Source organism: Chiloscyllium plagiosum, unplaced genomic scaffold (assembly GCF_037043375.1).
Source record: "Chiloscyllium plagiosum isolate Xiang-an unplaced genomic scaffold, Cpla_swu_hap1 HiC_scaffold_16, whole genome shotgun sequence".
NCBI lineage: Eukaryota > Metazoa > Chordata > Chondrichthyes > Orectolobiformes > Hemiscylliidae > Chiloscyllium > Chiloscyllium plagiosum.
Genome location: NW_028270154.1, coordinates 45,928,276 through 45,949,023, shown reverse-complemented (window position 1 = coordinate 45,949,023; position 20,748 = coordinate 45,928,276). Strand labels below are relative to the sequence as shown.

The 20,748-nt window shown below is 41.7% G+C and overlaps 1 protein-coding gene across 2 annotated transcripts in view; it reads left to right on the top strand.

Moving 5' to 3' along the window:
- Positions 1 to 20,748, top strand: part of LOC122556664 (PH and SEC7 domain-containing protein 2) — a 196,886-nt gene that overhangs the window by 82,548 nt on the left and 93,590 nt on the right. For both annotated transcript variants that reach the window (XM_087995355.1, XM_043703660.2), the window contains exons 4-5: positions 14,990 to 15,184; positions 18,875 to 18,955. In XM_087995355.1, the coding sequence (XP_087851481.1) occupies positions 14,990 to 15,184; positions 18,875 to 18,955 (276 nt within the window). The remainder of the gene's footprint in view (positions 1 to 14,989; positions 15,185 to 18,874; positions 18,956 to 20,748) is intronic.

The window sequence follows — 20,748 nt, the reverse complement described above, 5'->3', positions numbered from 1 at the left end:
CACAGGGAGACCGCCACACAGAGAGACCGCCACACAGAGAGACCGCCACACAGGGAGACCGCCACACAGAGAGACCCCCACACAGAGAGACCGCCACACAGAGAGACCGCCACACAGGGAGACTGCCACACAGAGAGATCGCCACACAGAGAGACTGCCACACAGGGAGACTGCCACACAAGGAGACTGCCACACAGGGAGACTGCCATACAGAGAGACTGCCACACAGGGGGATCGCCACACAGAGAGACCGCCACACAGGGAGACCGCCACACAGAGAGACCACCACACAGAGAGACCACCACACAGAGAGACTGTCACACAAGGAGACCACCACACAGGGAGATCGCCACACAGGGAGACTGCCACACAGGGAGACCACCACACAAGGAGACCACCACACAGGGAGATCGTCACACAAGGAGACCACCACACAGGGAGATCGCCACACAGGGAGACCACCACACAAGGAGACCACCACACAGGGAGATCGTCACACAAGGAGACCACCACACAGGGAGATCGCCACACAGGGAGACTGCCACACAGGGAGACTGCCACACAGAGAGACCGCCACACAGAGAGACCGCCACACAGAGAGACCGCCACACAGGGAGATCGCCACACAGAGAGACCGCCACGCAGGGAGACTGCCATGCAGAGAGACTGCCACGCAGAGAGACCGCCACACAGGGAGACCGCCATGCAGAGAGACTGCCATGCAGAGAGACTGCCACACAGAGAGATCGCCACACAGGGAGACTGCCACACAGGAAGACTGCTACACAGGGAGACTGCTACACAGAGAGACTGCCACACAGAGAGACTGCCACACAGGGAGACTGCCACACAGGGAGACTGCCACACAGAGAGACTGCCACACAGAGAGACTGCCACACAGAGAGACTGCCACACAGGGAGACCGCACACACAGAGAGACCGCACACACAGAGAGATCGCCACACAGAGAGACCGCCACACAGGGAGACCACCACACAGGGAGACCGCCACACAGGGAGACTGCCACACAGAGAGAGCGCCACACAGAGAGACTGCCACACAGACAGACACCACACAGAGAGACTGCCACACAGAGAGACCGCCACACAGAGAGACTGCCACACAGAGAGACCGCCACACAGAGAGACTGCCACACAGAGAGACCACCACACAGAGAGACCGCACACACAGAGAGACCGCCACACAGAGAGACCAACACACAGGGAGACCGCCACACAGGGAGACCGCCACACAGAGAGACCGCCACACAGAGAGACCGCCACACAGAGAGACCGCCACACAGAGAGACCGCCACACAGGCAGACCGCCACACAGAGACCACCACACAGAGAGACTGCCACACGGGGAGATCGCCACACAGAGAGACTGCCACACAGGGAGACCGCCACACAGGGAGACCGCCACACAGAGAGACCGCCACACAGAGAGACCGCCACACAGGGAGACCGCCACACAGAGAGACCGCCACACAGAGAGACCGCCACACAGGGAGACCGCCACACAGAGAGACCCCCACACAGAGAGACCGCCACACAGAGAGACCGCCACACAGGGAGACTGCCACACAGAGAGATCGCCACACAGAGAGACTGCCACACAGGGAGACTGCCACACAAGGAGACTGCCACACAGGGAGACTGCCATACAGAGAGACTGCCACACAGGGGGATCGCCACACAGAGAGACCGCCACACAGGGAGACCGCCACACAGAGAGACCACCACACAGAGAGACCACCACACAGAGAGACTGTCACACAAGGAGACCACCACACAGGGAGATCGCCACACAGGGAGACCACCACACAAGGAGACCACCACACAGGGAGATCGTCACACAAGGAGACCACCACACAGGGAGATCGCCACACAGGGAGACTGCCACACAGGGAGACTGCCACACAGAGAGACCGCCACACAGAGAGACCGCCACACAGAGAGACCGCCACACAGGGAGATCGCCACACAGAGAGACCGCCACGCAGGGAGACTGCCATGCAGAGAGACTGCCACGCAGAGAGACCGCCACACAGGGAGACCGCCATGCAGAGAGACTGCCATGCAGAGAGACTGCCACACAGAGAGATCGCCACACAGGGAGACTGCCACACAGGAAGACTGCTACACAGGGAGACTGCTACACAGAGAGACTGCCACACAGAGAGACTGCCACACAGAGAGACTGCCACACAGGGAGACTGCCACACAGAGAGACTGCCACACAGAGAGACTGCCACACAGAGAGACTGCCACACAGGGAGACTGCCACACAGAGAGACCACCACACAGGGAGACCGCCACACAGGGAGACTGCCACACAGAGAGATCGCCACACAGGGAGACTGCCACACAGAGAGACCACCACACAGGGAGACCACCACACAGGGAGACCACCACACAGGGAGACCACCACACAGGGAGACCGCCACACAGAGAGACTGCCACACAGGGAGACCGCCACACAGGGAGACCGCCACACAGGGAGACTGCCACACAGAGAGACCACCACACAGAGAGACCACCACACAGAGAGACCACCACACAGAGAGACCGCCACACAGAGACACCACGACACAGAGAGACCGCCACCCAGAGAGACTGCCACTCAGACACTGCTACACAGGGAGAGCTCCACACAGGGAGATTGCCATGCTGGGCCATGACTGCCTTTGTCCTCCTTCCGGCACCAGGGCCTAGCTGTGCACCTGGAGCCTCAGCCTAGCCTGCGAGTCTGGGCTAGAGATGTCAGCCTGTGACCTGTTCCTCACTCACTGGGGGACCCCGACTGGGATGGAGCTATGCCCCACTCACCCTGGTGCTCATGGAGGTTTAAAAGAAAAGAAAACAAAGAGAAAAGAGAAAAGAAAGGAAAAGTTCAAAGAAGAAAAATAAAAAGAAAGAAAGCCCTGGATTCACCCCCTCCCACTCCATTGCCTTCTTAACAAAATCTCTATCCACAAATCTTTAATTCCCTCTTTCTCAAAGTCAACTCATGTTCTTCAATTTCCCTAGCTCTTAAAGTTCAAGTTCTCTTAAGTCCATTTCTCTCTGCCTTTTACCTAATTTTCTACTTCATATTTCCATAACTCTATTTCCCCCTTCTTTTTACTCTGACAATTTATTTTTACTTTTTCAAATTCAAGTCTTTGAATTTCTTTTGCTCTGTCTTAAATCCAGTTGTTTCATTTCTAACAGTATCTTAGCCAATTACTGTGGTAATTGTAATATCCCAGTTTAAGATTTCTTTTATTCCAATTCTAAATGCTATATAATTAATTGAAACACCTCATCCTTAGGTGATCCTAATATATATGTATCTTCAATTATCTGCTATATCTTTCAGTCTAATTTTAATTAAAGACTTTAAGTAATTCACTATTATATTTTCCACTTCCCTAAATTTTTTAGCAACACTCAAACCATCTTCAAATTCCATGCAATAATCATCACCACCATATAGCTACTATATACCCAGAGTCACCACATAGCTGTTACTTTAACAAAAAAGGCACACGCCTCTTAAACTCAGATATTCAACAATTCTTCCAAGAGCCCCCAATTGTCGTGATTCCAGCTGACAATATTACTGGACAAGTCAGACCTGAAAATGAAATCTGGCTTGATAGATCATGTGAGGGAGGCAGTAACGTAATGGTAATATCACTGAACTAGTAATCCAGAGTCCTTGGTTAATGTTTTGGGGATATCATTTTGAATCCCCCCACAGTAGATGGTGAAATTTGAATTCAATAAAAGTCTGGAATCAAAAACTATCCTAATGGTGATGATGTAATCACTGTCAATTATTATAAAAACCCGTCTGGTTCACTGATGCCCTTTAATGAAGTAAATCTAGTATCCTTACCTATTTGGGTTGAAATATGACTCCAGACCCACTTTGAAGTGGTTGACTCTTAGATAGTTGCCCTCTAGACAATTAGAGATGGACGATTATTGTCCATCCTGTAGTGAGTGGTTAATTGTCCACTGCCACTTATGATTGGATATGGCACGACTGCCCAACTATGGAATTGCTTAGTTCTGTGTATAATTTGCTGCTTTTGCTGTTTGGCACACATGTAGTCCTGTTCTGTTGCTTCACCATTTTATTATTTGACACCTAATATTTTTATGCCTAATGCTGCTCCTGGCTTGTCTTCCTGCACTCTCAATTGAACCGGAGTTGATTCCCTGTCTTGGTGTTAATGGTAGAGTGGTCATATGCCAGGCTATGAGGTTACAGATTGTGATTGAACACAATACTGGTGTTGCTGACAGCCTCTGGTGCCTCATGGATGTCCAGTCTGGAGTTGCTAAATCTGTTCAAAGTCTATCCTTTTCAGCATGGTGAAACTTAAACAGTTTAAGATATCCTCAATGTGGAGGTAGGAATTCATCTCCACAAGGATTGAAGTTGCCATTCCTCCCAATACTGTCACAGAGAGATGCATCTGCTACAGGTAGATTAATAAGGACAAGGTCAAGTACATTTTTCTCTGTTGTTGGTTCTCTCAACACCTGCCTTGGGTCTAAAGGCTTTTTGGACTCATCCAACTCAATCAATAATGGTGTACCAAGTCACTGTTGGTCATAGATGCAACTGAATCCATGAATACTGTCAAATGGGCAAGAGTTCAAAGCTCCTTCTTAATATGAATAATGTCTCTATTCACCCTGTCTACTCGAGATCGTCATCTCATCTTCACAACTTGCTTTTCTTTAGAGATATCTGTGATTTCCATGGCTTCCTCTTCAGTTGTGGTGATGACACACAGTAAAGCCTCACTTCATGGACTATATGTTCTTGTATCTTTCGCAGTGACAATCCTCATATATTACTGCTGTCTGCACTTCAGCAGCCTAATAGCTTTGAGTTATTCTTAGGTGTCAGTAAGTACCCTGGCATGCAGTAGCCTCCCATTCAGCATCGCCATGTGCCCTCATGCCCTCAGACTTCTCAACTGAATTATCTGCGGAAGGGTGACTATCAGATGCCAGTTACATTGCACTGAACTTCGTAAAAATTTACTGATTTACCTGCTGCGCTGAAGCAAGTTTCTGCATAGCACCTTCCTTCTATTCTTGTCCTTGGTGACCTCGATCAAGGACTGTTTGATCAGAGAGAGTGGCATTCTATTGCCATCCTTGTTCAAGTCCCATGTTCCTTGATTTTCCTACTTGATCTTTATTTTTAGATAGATTACTTACAGTGTGGAAACAGGCCCTTCGGCCCACCAAGTCCACACCGACCTGCCAAAGCGCAACCCACCCATCACCCATTCCCCTACATTTCACTCATTCACCTAACACTACAGGCAATTTAGCGTGGCCAATTCACCTGACCTGCACATTATTTTGGACTGTGGGAGGAAACCGGAGCACCCGAAGGAAACCCACGCAGACACGGGGAGAATGTGCAAACTCCACACAATTAGCTGCCTGAGGCAGGAATTGAACCCAGGTCTCTGGCACTGTGAGGCAGCAGCGCTAACTGTGCCACCATGCCGCCCACTTTACTTTCACAAATAAATCTGTGAAATGGCAACCACACTAACTGTATGCTGAAATTGAGCTCACTATTGTTTGGATCCACCTTCGTTTCTGCTCCCTTGGCTGCTAATTGGTAACTCAATTGTGGTCAGTTAGTAGCTCACCGAAGTGAAACTTGGGAATTGAAACTACTTCTCCTGAGTGTTTGGTAGTGCTCTAGAAACAGACTTGACTTCTGTTTACTTCCCTTGGAATGACAATTCTCCTCTTGAATGTCCACCTATCCATAGGCTATCGCACAATGGAAAAAGAAGATTTTAAGAATTACAGCTGGGGAAAAAGGAAAATGTGTGACTTTCTAAACTCAATAAGGCAACTGCTTATTGAAAATAGGGATTTGATCAGTAAAGGTAGCCTGCTGTCATTGAATTGACTCATATAGGTAATTTATACAAGTTCAGTTAATTTGTGTGACCTCACAGGCTAACTCTATGTTCAACTCCTTGTGCTTACATATTGTCCAATGATATACCTCTCAGTGTCTGTGTAAGTGTCTTGCAGAACAATGAGAACCCAACTGAACTGACCAACAGACTGCTAACTATAAGACCATAAGACATAGAAGCAGAAATTAGGCCATTCAGCCCATCGAGTTTGCTGATGAATTTCTCAACCCCATTCTCCCACTTTCTCCCCATAACCCTTGATCCCCTTGATACTCAAGAACCTATCTATCTCAGTCTTAAATATACTCAATGACCTGTCCTCCACAGCCGACTGTGACAATGGATTCCATAGATTCACCACTCTCTGGCTGAAGAGGTTTCTCCTTACCTTTGTTCTGAAAGGTCTTCCCTTTACTCTAAGGCTGTACCCTTGGGTCCCAGTCTTTCCTACCAATGGAAACATTTTCCCAACATCTACTCTGTCCAGACCATTCAGTATTCCATATGTTTCAATTAGATTCCCCCTCATCCTTCTAAACTCCATCGAGTATAGACCCAGAGTCCTCAAACTTCCTCATATGTTAAGTTGTTTATTCCTGGGACCATTCTTGTGAACTCAATACTTGAAATGTGGTCTGACCAAAGCCTTTTAGAGCCCCAAAAGTACATCCCTGTTTTTATGTTCAAGTCCTTTTGAAATAAATGCCATCATTGCATTTGCCTTCCTAACTATTGACTCAACCTGCAAGTTTACCTTTAGAGAATCCTGGACTAGAACTCCCAAGTGTCTTTGCACTTCAGACTTCTGAATTTCCTCCTCATTAAGAAAATAGTCCATACCTCTATTCTTCCTACCAAAGTGTATGACCTCACAGTTTCCCACATTGTCCTCTATCTGCCACTTCTTTGCCCACTCTTCCAACCTGTCCAAATCTTTCTGCAGCCTCCCCGCCTTCTCAATGCAACCTGACCTGTTACCGATCTTTGTATTGTCTGCAAACTTAGCCAGAATGCCCTCGATTCCTTCATCCAGATCATTGATGTATGAACTGAAAAGTTGTGGTCCCAACACTGAGCCTTGCGGAACACCACTTGTCACTGGCTGCCAGCCTGAGAAGGACCAGTTTATATCCTGCTTTCTGCCAGACAGCCAAGCTTCTATCCATGTTAGCACCTTGCCTCTAATCCCATAGGCCCTTATCTTACTCAGTAGCCTCCTATGCAGCAACTTGTCAAAGGCAGTCTTGAAATCCATTGGCTCTCCTTGGTCTAACATGCTCATTACTTCCATAGAATAGAATCCCTACAGTGTAGAAGCAGCCCTTCGGCCTAACAGGTCCACACCAACTCTCCGAAGAGTAACCTGCCAGACCCATTCCTCTACATTTACCCCTGACTAATGCATCTAACCTACACATCCCTGAACACTATGGACAATTTAGCTTGACCAATTCACCTAACCTGCACATCTTTGGAGGGAGGAAACCACAGCACCTGGAGGAAACCCAAGCAGACACTGGGAGAATGTGCAAAGTGAACACAGACAGCTGTCTGAGGCTGGATTTGAGCCCAGGCCACTGGTGCTGTGAGGCAGCAATGCTAACCACTGAGCAACCATGGTGTTCCTCAAAGAATTCTAGGAGATTTGTTAGGCATGGCCACTCCTGGATGAAACCGTGCTAACGTTGCCCCATTTTACCATATACTTCCAAGTATTCAGAAATCTCATCCTCACAATGGATTCCAGGATCTTACGCATGACTGAGGTTAAGCCTCGGCCTGTAATTTTTTTCTTTTGCCTTACTTCCTTTTTAAACAGGGGTGTTACGTTAGTTTCCAGTGCTCAGGGACCCTTCCTGATTCTAGTGATTCTTGAAAGATCACCACTAATGCCTCCGCTATCTCTTCGAGTTCAGGTGATTTATCCAACCTCAGGCCATTCAGTTTTTATAGCACCTTCTCCTTGGTGATGGCCACCATACTCAGCTCTGCCCCCTCACTCTCTTGAATTTTTGAAGTATTACTTGCGTATTCCACAGTGAATTCTGATGCAAAGTAATTGTTCAGTTCCTCATCCACTTCTTTGTTTCCCATTACTATCTCTCCAGTGTCATTTTTTAGCAGCCCAATGTCTATTTTGCCTCTCTTTTGCCCTTTATATATCTAAAGAAACTCTTACAGTCTCTCTAAATATTACTGGCTAGCTTGTCCTCATATTTAATCTTCTCCATCCTTATTTCCCTTTTTGTTGCCCTCTGTTGGCCTTTGAAAGCTTCCCAATTCTCTGGTTTCCCACTGCCTTTTGCCATATTATATACTTCTCTTTTGTTTCTATGTTATGCCTGACTTCCCTAGTCAGCCATGGTTGCCTCATCCTTCCTGTACCATGCTTCTTTTTCCTTGGCATGAATCTCTGTTGTGTCTCCTGAATTACTCTCAAAAACTCCTGCCATTGCTGTTCCACTGTCTTTCCTGGTAGGCTCCTCTCTCAGTCAATTCTGCCCAGCTCCTCCCTCATGCCTCTGTAGTTGTCTTCATTCAGCTGTAATACCATTACCTCTGATTCTATCTTCTCCCTCTCAAATTACAGAGTAAATTCAATCATACTATGATTACCGCCTTCTGAGGGTTCTTCCACTGTAAGCTCCCTTATCAAGTCTCCCTCATTACACAACACTACATCCAGTATTGCCTGTTTCCTATGGGCTTCACCATAAGCTGCTCCACATGCCATCTTGTAGTCATTTGACAGATTCCTTTTTTGGCAATCCACCATCAAGTTGATTTTCCCAGCCCACCTGCATATTGAAATCTACCATGATCACTGTAAATTTGCCTTTCCTACACATCTTTTCTATCTCCTGGTGTATCTTGCACCCCAGCTCTTGACTACTGTTTGGAGGCCTGTACATAACTCCAACTATGTTTTTTTTTACCTTTATGGTTCCTCAATTCTATCCACACAGATTCTACACCATTTGACTCTATTTAATTTATTGCTATTGATTTATTTTCATTTCTTACTAATAAGGCAACCCCACTCCTCCTGCCTACCTATCTATCTTTTCAATTGGATGTATATTCTTGAATATTCAGCGTCCAATCCTGATCCCCTTGCAGCCACATCCCTGTGATGCCCACCATGTCATACCTGCTAATTTTGATCTGCACCATAAGCTCATTTGCCTTATTCCTTATTCTGCATGCATTCAGATATAACACCTGTATTAACTCTTCTAAGGCAAAAAGAGAAACAGCTTGAACTCTTGAAAAAGATTGTGTTTATGACTGCTGACTTCTCAGGACTGATCATGCCAACAGTGCAGATTGTTATATCTTAATTCTAAACAAAGATCTCTCTACGATTCAGGAAATGGTTTAGTGATGGTAAATGAGGAATTGGAATGCATTCATGCCTTTTTTAGGGGTAAAATGTAGGTAAAGTGCACAAATTCATCAAAAGATTGACCTGTACCTCATCCGCAAAGACATTGGTCCCATTGCTAAATTCATGAAAACCATTCATTAGGTATCAAAGTCATTAAATCCTTTACAAATGACAATGGAGACCAACTGAGTTGAGATTAATCAGGTTTTCATATAGTTTATAACCATTAAAGGGGTACCTGAAGGCTTCCACCAAAAAAGTATGTACCATTGACATTTCTTAGCAGAATGTGAACTTCATATTCTTGAAATCATTGGCAAATTGTGCTTGCTCCCCACCTCAGAACCCAGATCCACCTGAGTACTGCAGCTTGCTTTGCAGAGGCCCAAAACTATTGATCATTTTGCTAGCAGGGTGCCTGGTGACCATGGCTCTCACAGATTCTGGCTTGTATGAGCATATTGGCGCTATCTAATTTCTGTCATTTTGAATTCATGATTTTTATGACTCGCCATCACTAATTTGATGATTCTAAAGCTTGTTTTCTCACATATTAATCAAGGTAACATCTATACGATCCATTAGGTGCCCCATTGAAAGTCAAATCTGGGATTATTGGTTCTCATGTGAATGAAAACAATCCATAGTATAAATACACATTTTCCTATTGCAATTAACTTAGAAGCTTATGGGTTTATGGTATTTATTTTAGAAGATTCTGTGGACAAAAGCCTGGATATTGGATAATTCTTTTTGTATTAACTAAAAGCCTTTTGCCAGCATTTGGTTTAAGAGGTGATCTAATTTTATGTTGTCAACTTTGAAGATGAAATTCAATTTTATTCCACTTTGTCAATGCTAACACTAAAGCAATCCCTTTGATAATTAATGAGATATCGTGCTATTGCTTGAACAATACAGTAAGAACAAAGTTTTTTTTTTAGATTAGATTACTTACAGTGTGGAAACAGGCCCTTCGGCCCAACAAGTCCACACCGACCCGCCGAAGCGTAACCCACCCAGACCCATTCTCCTACATTTACCCCTTCACCTAACACTACGGGTAATTTAGCATGGCCAATTCACCTAACCCCTGCACATTTTTTTTTGGATTGTGGGAGGAAACCGGAGCACCCGGAGGAAACCCACGCAGACACGGGGAGAATGTGCAAACTCCACACAGAGAGTCGCCTGAGGTGGGAATTGAACCCGGGTCTCTGGCGCTGTGAAGCAGCAGTGCTAACCACTGTGCTACCGTGCCGCCCATATTTTTTTTTTTTTTCTTTACTTTTTTTTAATACTCATGGTCTCCATTATCAGCTTTTCTTTCTCTCTGGCATACTACCATCTATGCCTTTGTCTTCTCTCTGAGCTTTATCTCTGCCTATTTGCTCACTTCCAACATACACACATATGCACACACACACACACACAATCTCTCCTTTATCACCCCCAATTCCGCCCCAATCCTAACCATTCATTACAGTTCACATTAAAGCTCACCACTCCCTCCATTCAGCTCTCTTGACCCATCCTTCCAACCCCAACACTCCAGCTCACTACGACTCCTCCTCAACTCCTGCTCCCTCCCCATAATAATGGCCTGAAGTTCTGGTGCTTCAGGCCATTATTATTTCTTGGACAATAACAGCTTGTTTTGCATAGAATTCCTACATTGTAGAAACACCCCCGTACCCTATCCCTGTAACCCTGCATTACCCATCACTAATCTACCTATCTTACACACCCCTGGACACTACGGGGCAACTTAGCATGACCAGTCCACACTAATCTGCACATCTTTGGACTGTGGGAGGAAACCAGAGCACCCGGAGGAAACCCACACAGACATGGGGAGAATGCGCAAACTCCACACAGTTAGCCAAGGGTGGAATTGAACCCGGGTCCCTAATGCTTTGTATAGAAAGTGTTCCTAACTTTTTACAGTAAGACAATGCTGTGGCTTTTAAGGTTATTTTGTCCTTTTTTTTTGAAGAGAGGTTGTAAGGCAGAGGTACCAAGCAGTCTGGGGTAATATAAATAGCTTAAGAGGCCTTGGTTTTTTTTTAATGCAGCCTGAATGGGTGTGGCCAACTCTTGCAGATCCATATTTCTGGGTTTTAGTTTTTTCAACAGCATCAGAAGCTATTGGGGTCTCAACAAGGTTGGAAGCTTCAGTGAACATCTCCTGGCTACTACTGTCCCTGGATTTTCTCTTGATGTTTTTTCCTTCCTGGATTGGAGCACTGCATGTGAGAATCTGTGTCTGAATTTACCTTTTTGCCAAAGGATGTGTTTAAGGGATGCTACTATACTGGAACAGTTAATTAGCAATAGTTACTATATCTATTATTTGGTTAAGTTTTCCAATAGAATTCTTTCTTTTGTTTGTATTTTAACTGTAGTGTTTAAATATATTGTGTTTTTGCTTAATGTCGAATAGTTTGACCAGTCACATTGTATCTGGAACAGGCACATCACATTTGCCTTTATAATAAGAAAAAGTTACAATCTAAGCTACGTTCTTAAAATATTTCAAAGGGATCTGGTCTCATCCATAACAATAGAAAAGAGAAAAATTAAAATGAGGAATGATTGAGTGGTCAGTATGCTATGGAGAGGTGATTTAAAAAACTTGTTTGAAAATATGAGTTTGAGAAAACCTTTAAAGGAAGAGGAAAGAAAGGGAAGAGGGTTTAAGCAGGGGATTCCAAAGAGTATGATCAATGTAATTGAAAGCTCTGTCATTGATGGTAGAACCAAAGGACATGAAGGTGCAGCAAGACAAAGTTGGTCATGTGATGAAGGTTAATAATATTTTCTTACCATTTGGGAGTTTGGTTATAATGTAGGGGTATATAGACTTTTAGTTTTCATTGTTTGTGCATGTCAAATCATTTTCTTTCAAGAAAGGGTCAAAAGTCATTTGGAACAATGAGCTGATAGAAGCAGTTCCTATTGATCATGTGACTTAATCTAAGTGACTCCACAAAATCCCTGGTGAGATAATAGCTGCTTATTGTTGACTTGACTTTTCATCTCCCAGAGAAAAAAAAGGCATAAGGAAACATTAAGTGGCACAAGCAGATTCTGTTCAGATGAAAAAGCTCATTCCAGCCGAATGGCAGGTTTTAGCTTGTGGAAATCCTCAGGCCATGAGAGACAGAAAGAAATCTTCAGCTGTTTAAGCAATTTCAAAGTAGTCAAAATCAGAGAAAAATCAGTGAGTTAGCTTGTCTGTGTGTCTCAGGAGAGACGGGTGGAATCGTATCTGGTGAAGGTCCAGAAAGAGCTGAATGAAGAAGAATAATCTTCATCAAAACACTAGCTTGCTTTCTCTGCCTGAACCATTGTTTTCAGTTATACTTGGAGAATATGGGCTGAAATTGTGAAGGGATTTGAAAGATAAGGATTATAAGTGATCCATACAATCTTTGAAAAGGCTATAAATGACTTCAAACATCTCAAGCCCATATGAGACAATTCAGTTTTAATTTGCTGCATCCTATTGCCCTTTGGCAAGCGTCCAACTCTACAAATTTATGTAGCATCAGCATAGTAATAGGTGGTTTCACATAATTGAGATCAGAAAAATCTATTATTTTTTTCCTTTATTTTAATCCTTTTTCCTTATTTCCGAATTAGCGATAATGATTACTTTCAGGTGAGATTTAACTTCTAAAACATTTCATATTTTAATTAGAGAGTGCATTCTATTAGTTTTTTATTTGAGTCTCTCAATTAGTGCATTTATTTCAGAATTGAATTGATTTATAAGAGGAGATTGTCAATTAAATTATTTAGTTCACTATTCACTCGAAAGAATATATTATTTCATTAATGTGGTTACCGGTTATATTGTCCCACACTGAAATGTTAAACAGTTAATTGTCCAGAAAATAATTTGTAGATATTTCTGAATGAATTTGGAAGAGGTATTCCATTGCATTACTGGTTAAAGCCTGTTGTGGAATTGTGGCTTGTTCTGAAAGTGATTTTTGATCACAGTTACAAAAACTGTTTTACGTTTCGCTTAGGAACTGCAAATGTTTATACTTAATCATCACCTCTTCTCATCTGCTCTGAATATTGTCCTTTAGCAGCATTGACTGAAGACATGTTTTCAGTTTACAAATGTATGGTAATACCACACAACTTTCTCCCCTCTATGACATCTTGATTCATTGTTCAGATTGTTTGACTGTCATTTGGTCTTGAATGAGCCATGATCACCTCCAATTTAATATGGGGTACACTGCCATAAATTCCAAACTCGTTTTACTGACTCCATCAGCCTTTCCATCCACTGTTTCATTTCGACAAGATTGCAAGCAGTCTTGGAATTCTATTTAATCCAGAGTAACTAATCCAACATCATCTCCAACTACATGAATACTTACTTACAAGTTTAAATATTACATACTTCTGCCTCAACCTTATCCTATTAACTGCCGAATCACTAATCTGGTGACTATCACCAGAAGCTCTGTTGCTATCAAACAACATTGGCTCTGGTACTACAATGTCTCTGATTTAATTTTTTTTGTTATTCTGTCTTTGTTTGCCTATGTATATATAAAACGTGCTGCAGCATCATAGACAGATAAGGACATGGCATTCTCCCGACACTGGCCTCTTCTGAATTGTCTAGTCTTTTTAACCCAAATGTTCATGCTGAGCTTTCAACTGCTTAGATCCATGATTTGTAATCCTCTCCTTAAATTCCTTAACATTTCCAGTACCCTCTTTTCATTTGAGACTCTTCTGAAAGCTTACCTTTTGGATTAAGCTTTTGGTCACCACTCCTGATATTTCCACTTCCAACCTCACCTACTTCAGCTTGGTATCAGTTGTGTCTGGTTGTGCCATTGGAGCATCTTTTTCACCTTTTCCTACTTTAAAGGCACTATATAAACTCAAATTCATCTAACAAACAAGTCACAGACTGTATATATACATAATTCTTTCAAAGGCTGTGCCTTGTAAGTAATAATAAATTGTTATTTTTATTAACATGTTTTTCTAATTAGCCTGCTCAGAGATGTTATTATACACATCTGGAGCAGGTGAGACTTGGACCTGGGCGTCCCGGTCCAGGGATAAGGGCACTACTGCTTTGCCATAAGAGGGCCCTAATTCGAATTTATAAAGTGTCTGTAAAGTAGTTTTTGTTTATGACAATACTGCATTCATTGTTCAACCATTTCTATTCAGTTTTGTTTAGTTATGTGGCCAGTATGCTAAAAAAAATCATTAAATGTAGAGTTGATTAGAATCCCTACAGTGTGGAAACAGGCCCTTCGGCCCAACAAGTCCACACCAACCCTCCGAAGAGTAATCCACCCGGACCCATTCCCCTCCCCTATGATCCTACATTTACCCTCACCTCACCTACAAATCGCTGAACACTATGTGCTAACCACTGAGCCACCATGCCATCCCAGTTCTGAGGTGGGAAAACAGCAAATGACCACTGGACTCAAAACGTTAACAATGTGTTCTCTCTCTATATATATACTGCCAGGCTTACCAAGTTTCTCCAGCAATTTCTGTTTGTCTTTGCTTCAGATCGCCAGCCTCCACAGGTCTTTGTTTTATTTAAAATTGGAGATGTGCAAATTAAGTTCTCTGTATTTTGATTCTAGTGATGCCAATTTTAAGGAAGCCCTATCTGATTCTGATTCTGAAATGGACAGTACGGATCAGCTTGAACATGGAAGCACTGACACTTTAGCTAATGGCTGCAAAACAGATCTGGATCCTGCAAAACGACTCGCCAAAAGACTATACAATCTCGAAGGGTTTAAAAGATGTGATGTGGCACGGCACCTTGGAAAGAAGTAAGTTTTCACATATTTCTGGAGATTTCTTTTGAATATTAGCTACTTCTGCCAAGTATCAAAATCAATATGTGAATATAGATAAGCATCATTAATATTCATTTGTGAGTGGGTTGTTTGCATGTGTCATAAGTGCTAATTATTTGCATTAAAGTCAATTTCTAAGTTACTGTTTATAATATCTTAAATGATCTGTTTAATTTGGACAGAAACAGCTATAAAAAGAATCTGTGCCACTTTTTCATACTGACCATTGCTTCAGTTAAACACAGAGTATACTGAGGTAAACTAGGTGGAGTCTACTTATTTGCCTAGTTTCCAAGTTGGTAATTATTAAAGTTAAATTCTTCAGATGCAGTAATTTAACTTTAGAATAGCAATCTGACCTTATTTAACTGTTTAAAAGTATAAAATGTCCCCGGGTTGCGAATGGGTTCCATTCTTGAGTCCACTTGTAAATCAGTTTGTAGGCAAGTTGGAACATAATGCAGGACAATATATTTAGAAGGAACAGGGGTGATCTGATTGAAAATTACAGAATATGGAATGGCTGGGACAGAGTGGACATTAGGAAAATGTTTCCATTGGCAGGAGAGATGAGGAACTGAGGGCACAGCCTTAGAGTAAAGGGAAGTCCCTTTAGAACGGATATAAGGAGAAGCTTCTTTAGCTAGAGAGTGGTGAATCTGTGGAATTCATTGCCACAGAAGGCTGTGGAGGCCAGGTCATTGTGTATATTTGAAACAGAGATAGATAAATTCTTGATTGCCAAGGGGATCAAAGGTTATAAGGAGAAAGCTGGAAAATGGAGTTGAAAAACCTCTCAGCCATGATCAAATGGTGGAGCAGACTCAATGGGCCCAATTGGCTAATTTCTGCTCAAATGTTTTATTGTCTTATGGTCTCAGGTCACCACTTGTAGGTGCAGGAAATGTTCATTTATTGGATCTTTAAAATTGTATCCCCGTATGAGATCATGTTTGTAAGTATAAACATTCGTAAGTTGGATATTTGTAAATTGGATAACCCTGTGTGTTATTCTGTGCAGTTTTTGTGAGGATAGTTGTTGTTATTGAACTGAGACCAAGTCTGTACAAACCAAAAATGAAAGCAAAATATGGCAGATGCTGAAAATCTGAAATAAGAACAGAGAAAATAATAAGCACATCTGACATTGCCTATGGTGTGAGAAGCAGACTAAATGTTTCAAATCAAATATCACTTTTCTTCAGAGCAGTTCTGAAAAAAAGCCATATTTGACTTGAAATGCTAACTCTGTTCTCTTCCCACAGATACTGCCAGACCTGCTGAGCATTTCTAGCACATTGTAGTCAAAATCCATTTAGACACAAAATTAAAGTTGTTAGCTCTCTTTTTGCCACAATATTAATTATTCTGTTAAATGACAGATGTTTGTCAGACTATTGCCAATAGAAAGCTCAATGTCTTTGAAAAATTAGAGGGAGAGAGAATTTTATTAAGGTTGGTCACATCTCAGAAATTGAATGGAAAAAGTGAAATTTTACATTTACAGTGAGACACAGTTCCTCTGTATTGGCTGTTATATTAGGCAGGGAAATTGCATTCGCACAAATAGGTTTATTCTTAGTGTTGAGGATTGTCATACAATTCTGCCCTCAAACCTCATAGATTTACTACCTAAGACTGGATATGCATAATAGACCATTAATTTATGGGTGATTAGGTAACAGAAAATATATAAATTTGGTGCATCATCCTCTGGTGTCAAATTACTTAGATTGTAAATATGAGTTAATAATTTGAGGACTCTGAAGCTGACAAGAAGACAGAGAAGGGTCTGTGAAGAGGAAAGCAGTAACTTGAAAATAACAGGTGGGCTTAGCACAGTGAGAAATCACAACAGCTGGAGCAAGAAAAATTAACCAGTTGTTCGTTTTATGAAGCATAGCTGAGTGAGGAACAGTGGGGAAGTGTAGCAGGTGGGGCTGGAACATTTAAAGAGTGAGATCAGTGCTAAGTCAGAACAGTGATGGTGGTAAACGAGTTTTCTCTTCTTAAGATAAAGCAAACATGCTGATTAAATTTAAATACAATTTTCTGATCAAGAACAGATAAAATAGCATTATTTTTCTTTTATATTGAAGCAGAATATAGCCAGAACAGATTAGAAAGTTAAAAGCATAGTATTTGATCATCCCAACAATATTTTGAATTATGTTGTTACCCACCAAGAAACAATAATATATGGATTGTTATGAATAATTCTGATTCCTGGCTCTTCATCCACTTGGTACATCTATTAATATACCTTAAATCAATATATAGTACATGGAGGCAGGAAGAGAGCACTGCAGGAGTAATTTTAAATGTTGAAGCAAAGTTTAAGATGTTTAGACTGAAGGGTAATATGGTAATTGTACTGTAGCCCCACTAAGGTTTCCAAGGTTATTTAGTCTGTGCTTTTTGTCTAACTCTTTTACATAAAATGTTCATTGCCATAGAGCAGGTGTAGCAATTGGCAGCAAACTACACTGAAGGAAACTATACTAAACTAGTTAGAATTTGTTCAATTTCCTTTAATTGTCCAAAACACTTTGGTTGCAAGTTGAGAAGTAGCATGTAGGAAAAGAATTGAAAGAGCTTATATCATATCTTCAGGGGAGGGCAACACTGTTAACAGTTCTGTATTGGTGGGAGGTAATGGGAGGGTGATGGGAAATTCTGAGATTTCAGAACAGAGACCAGGTCTAGAGAAGAGCAGATAGAAGCACTAGAAATATCTTTACTGGAAATCTGACAGAAGAAGGCAATTATGTTTAGCTATCAGCATAGAGAGTGGAAACAAGCTTTCCTCACATCTGCTTCAGGCTACTCCTCTCTCTCTTGCTCTATGTTGGAGCTTGGATAGAAGCACTATCCTTGAGATTCTAGGTGAAATGCATTTTAAAACGTGCCCGCAAGAAGTGGCCGTGGCCCACTTCAGAGATTTATGCATAATATTAGGCTGACATGCCACAACATTGCTAAGGGATGCTGCACTGTTGCCATTGCAGTTTTCTTTTGGATTAAACAGTAAACCAAAGCCTCATCTGTCCTCTCAAGTGGATGTAGAATAACTAGCAGAATTGTTTTGAAGAGCAGGGGTGTTCACCCGAACATTCTAACCAATGTTTACCCCTCCATCAACATAATAAAGGCAGGTGAACTGGTTATTCTCAAATTACTATTTATGGGATCTTGCTTTTATAAATTCCTTTCATTGTGACAGTGACTACATATAACTGTTACACAACTGGCTATGAAGCGCTTTGAAATTCGCTAATGTTGTGAAAAACACACATCTTTCAATCTTGTACCATCTGATAAACTTGCACCATACTCTCAATTACAAAATGTCATTCCTGAAATGAGGCATCCAAAACTGAATACAGTACTCCAGATGGGGTTTGGACAAAACTTTGTATCTTCATTTATTTTTCAGTATAACTTCAGACATATATTTTTCTTCCTTTGGGAAGCACTGGGGAACTGCTGGAAGCAATTTCAGGCGGATTATTAGCCCATTGGGCCACGTTACAAACTCTCCTTTCAAAACCACAAGCCCTAGTGGGACTTGAACATGGAAGGTTTGGATCAGAAATTTGAACACTACGACTGCAACATAAGATCTCCCTTAATTTTGGAATTTGGTATTTTTTTCTTTTGTAGCAATGATTTCAGCAAGCTGGTGGCTGAAGAATATCTTAGTTTCTTTGACTTCACAGATTTGACTTTGGATAAAGCATTGAGGTGAGTAACAGTTGTAAGATCCAAAAAGGGCTATATGTATTTAAAAACAATAGAAATAGGATAAATATGTTTTGTTTATAAAATACTGATTAATTTAATATAGGTTAATTGAAATAGGCCTTAATGCTGTTAAAATTAAGATTTCGGTTGCACTTAAGTTGCACTATTTCTAAATATATTATGAAGCTTTTAATGTTTTCAAATGATTACTTTATTATTTATAGGTATAGTGTATAATGACAATAATTTTAAAAATCACACAACACCAGGTTATAGTCCAACAGGTTTAATTGGAAGCACACTAGCTTTCGGAGCGACGCTCCTTCATCACCTAATGAAGGAGCGTTGCTCCGAAAGCTATTGTGCTTCCAATTAAACCTGTTGGACTATAACCTGGTGTTGTGTGATTTTTAACTTTGTACACCCCAGTCCAACACCGGCATCTCCGAATCATGACAATAATTTTGGTATGTTGATGGAGAAATGCTTCTTAACATAGGTGGGCAGAATGGATCTTTTATTTTGGTTTTAATTACGATTTAATTTTTTCCATTATTGTTTGAGTGTCCATGATCCTGATGTGTCATCAAAATTATGCAAGGCTTTGAAGAGATAAATACTCTCTACTGGGCAGCAAACAGTAATGATGCTGGACAGTAACCATACAAAAAAAGGTTAAAGAGTTAGGTAGAAAAAGTATTTACACACAGAATATGAATTTCTCTACAGCAAGCTGTTTTCTGTAAATTCAGCTATATGAATGAAATGCTACCAATGTACCGTTGAAAGCATTACGTGTTAAAATAATGCTTGGTATACACTGTTCCTTGGCAGCTTCTTCATTTAACAATATAAGTTTGCATTGACATTTAGGGAGGTTGCAGTAAACTGAATGCACTTTTCAAAGCGTGTGCAATTCTATGCACAGTTTATGCCAGAATTGTAAAATGGAAATTCCACACCCCATTTCAAATTTTATTTGCACTGTATTAAGTAGTTTAAAATGCTTGTTTGATAATGTTTACATTGTCCACAAGGACTCTTACCAATTTTTATCGATGCACCATAGAAAGCATCCTATCTGGATGCATCACAGCTTGGTATGGCAACTGTTCTTCCCAAGACTACAATAAACTACAGAGAGTCGCGAACACAACACAGTCCATCATGCAAACCAGCCTTCCATCCATTGACTCCATCTATACTTCACGCTGCCTAGAGAAAGCAATCAATGCAATGAAAGATCCCTCCCACCCCAGTTATACTCTCTTACACCCTCTTCTGTCAGGCAGAAGGTACAAAATTTTGTATACTGTACATGTACAAATAGATCCAAGAACAGCTTCTTCCCCGCTGCTATTAGACGTCTGAATGGACCTCTCAAATTTTAAATTTAATGTTAATCTTGCACTTTGTGCACCTTCTTGGCAGCTGTAACATTGTATTCTTCGCTCTGTTCTAGCACCCTAATACACTTTGTATGGTACGATCTGTATGTACTGCACACAAGACAAAACTTTTCACTGCACCCAGGTGCAAATGACAATAATAAATCAAATCAAATCAAGTCATTAGGTTTGGCCATTTTTAATTAAAATTATAGGCATTTCAATATGGAGGAACATTTTTCAGTCTAGAGTGTTGATGTAAATTTCCTTGTGCATTGTTTATAATTATTGCAATTCTGTTATTTCCTTTTTTGTCTTTGTTTCTCTTCACACCCATTGCATTTGTTTTTAAATACCATTTTTTAGAACTGCTATACTGCCAACAGCTTTTTAATTTTTCTGTGC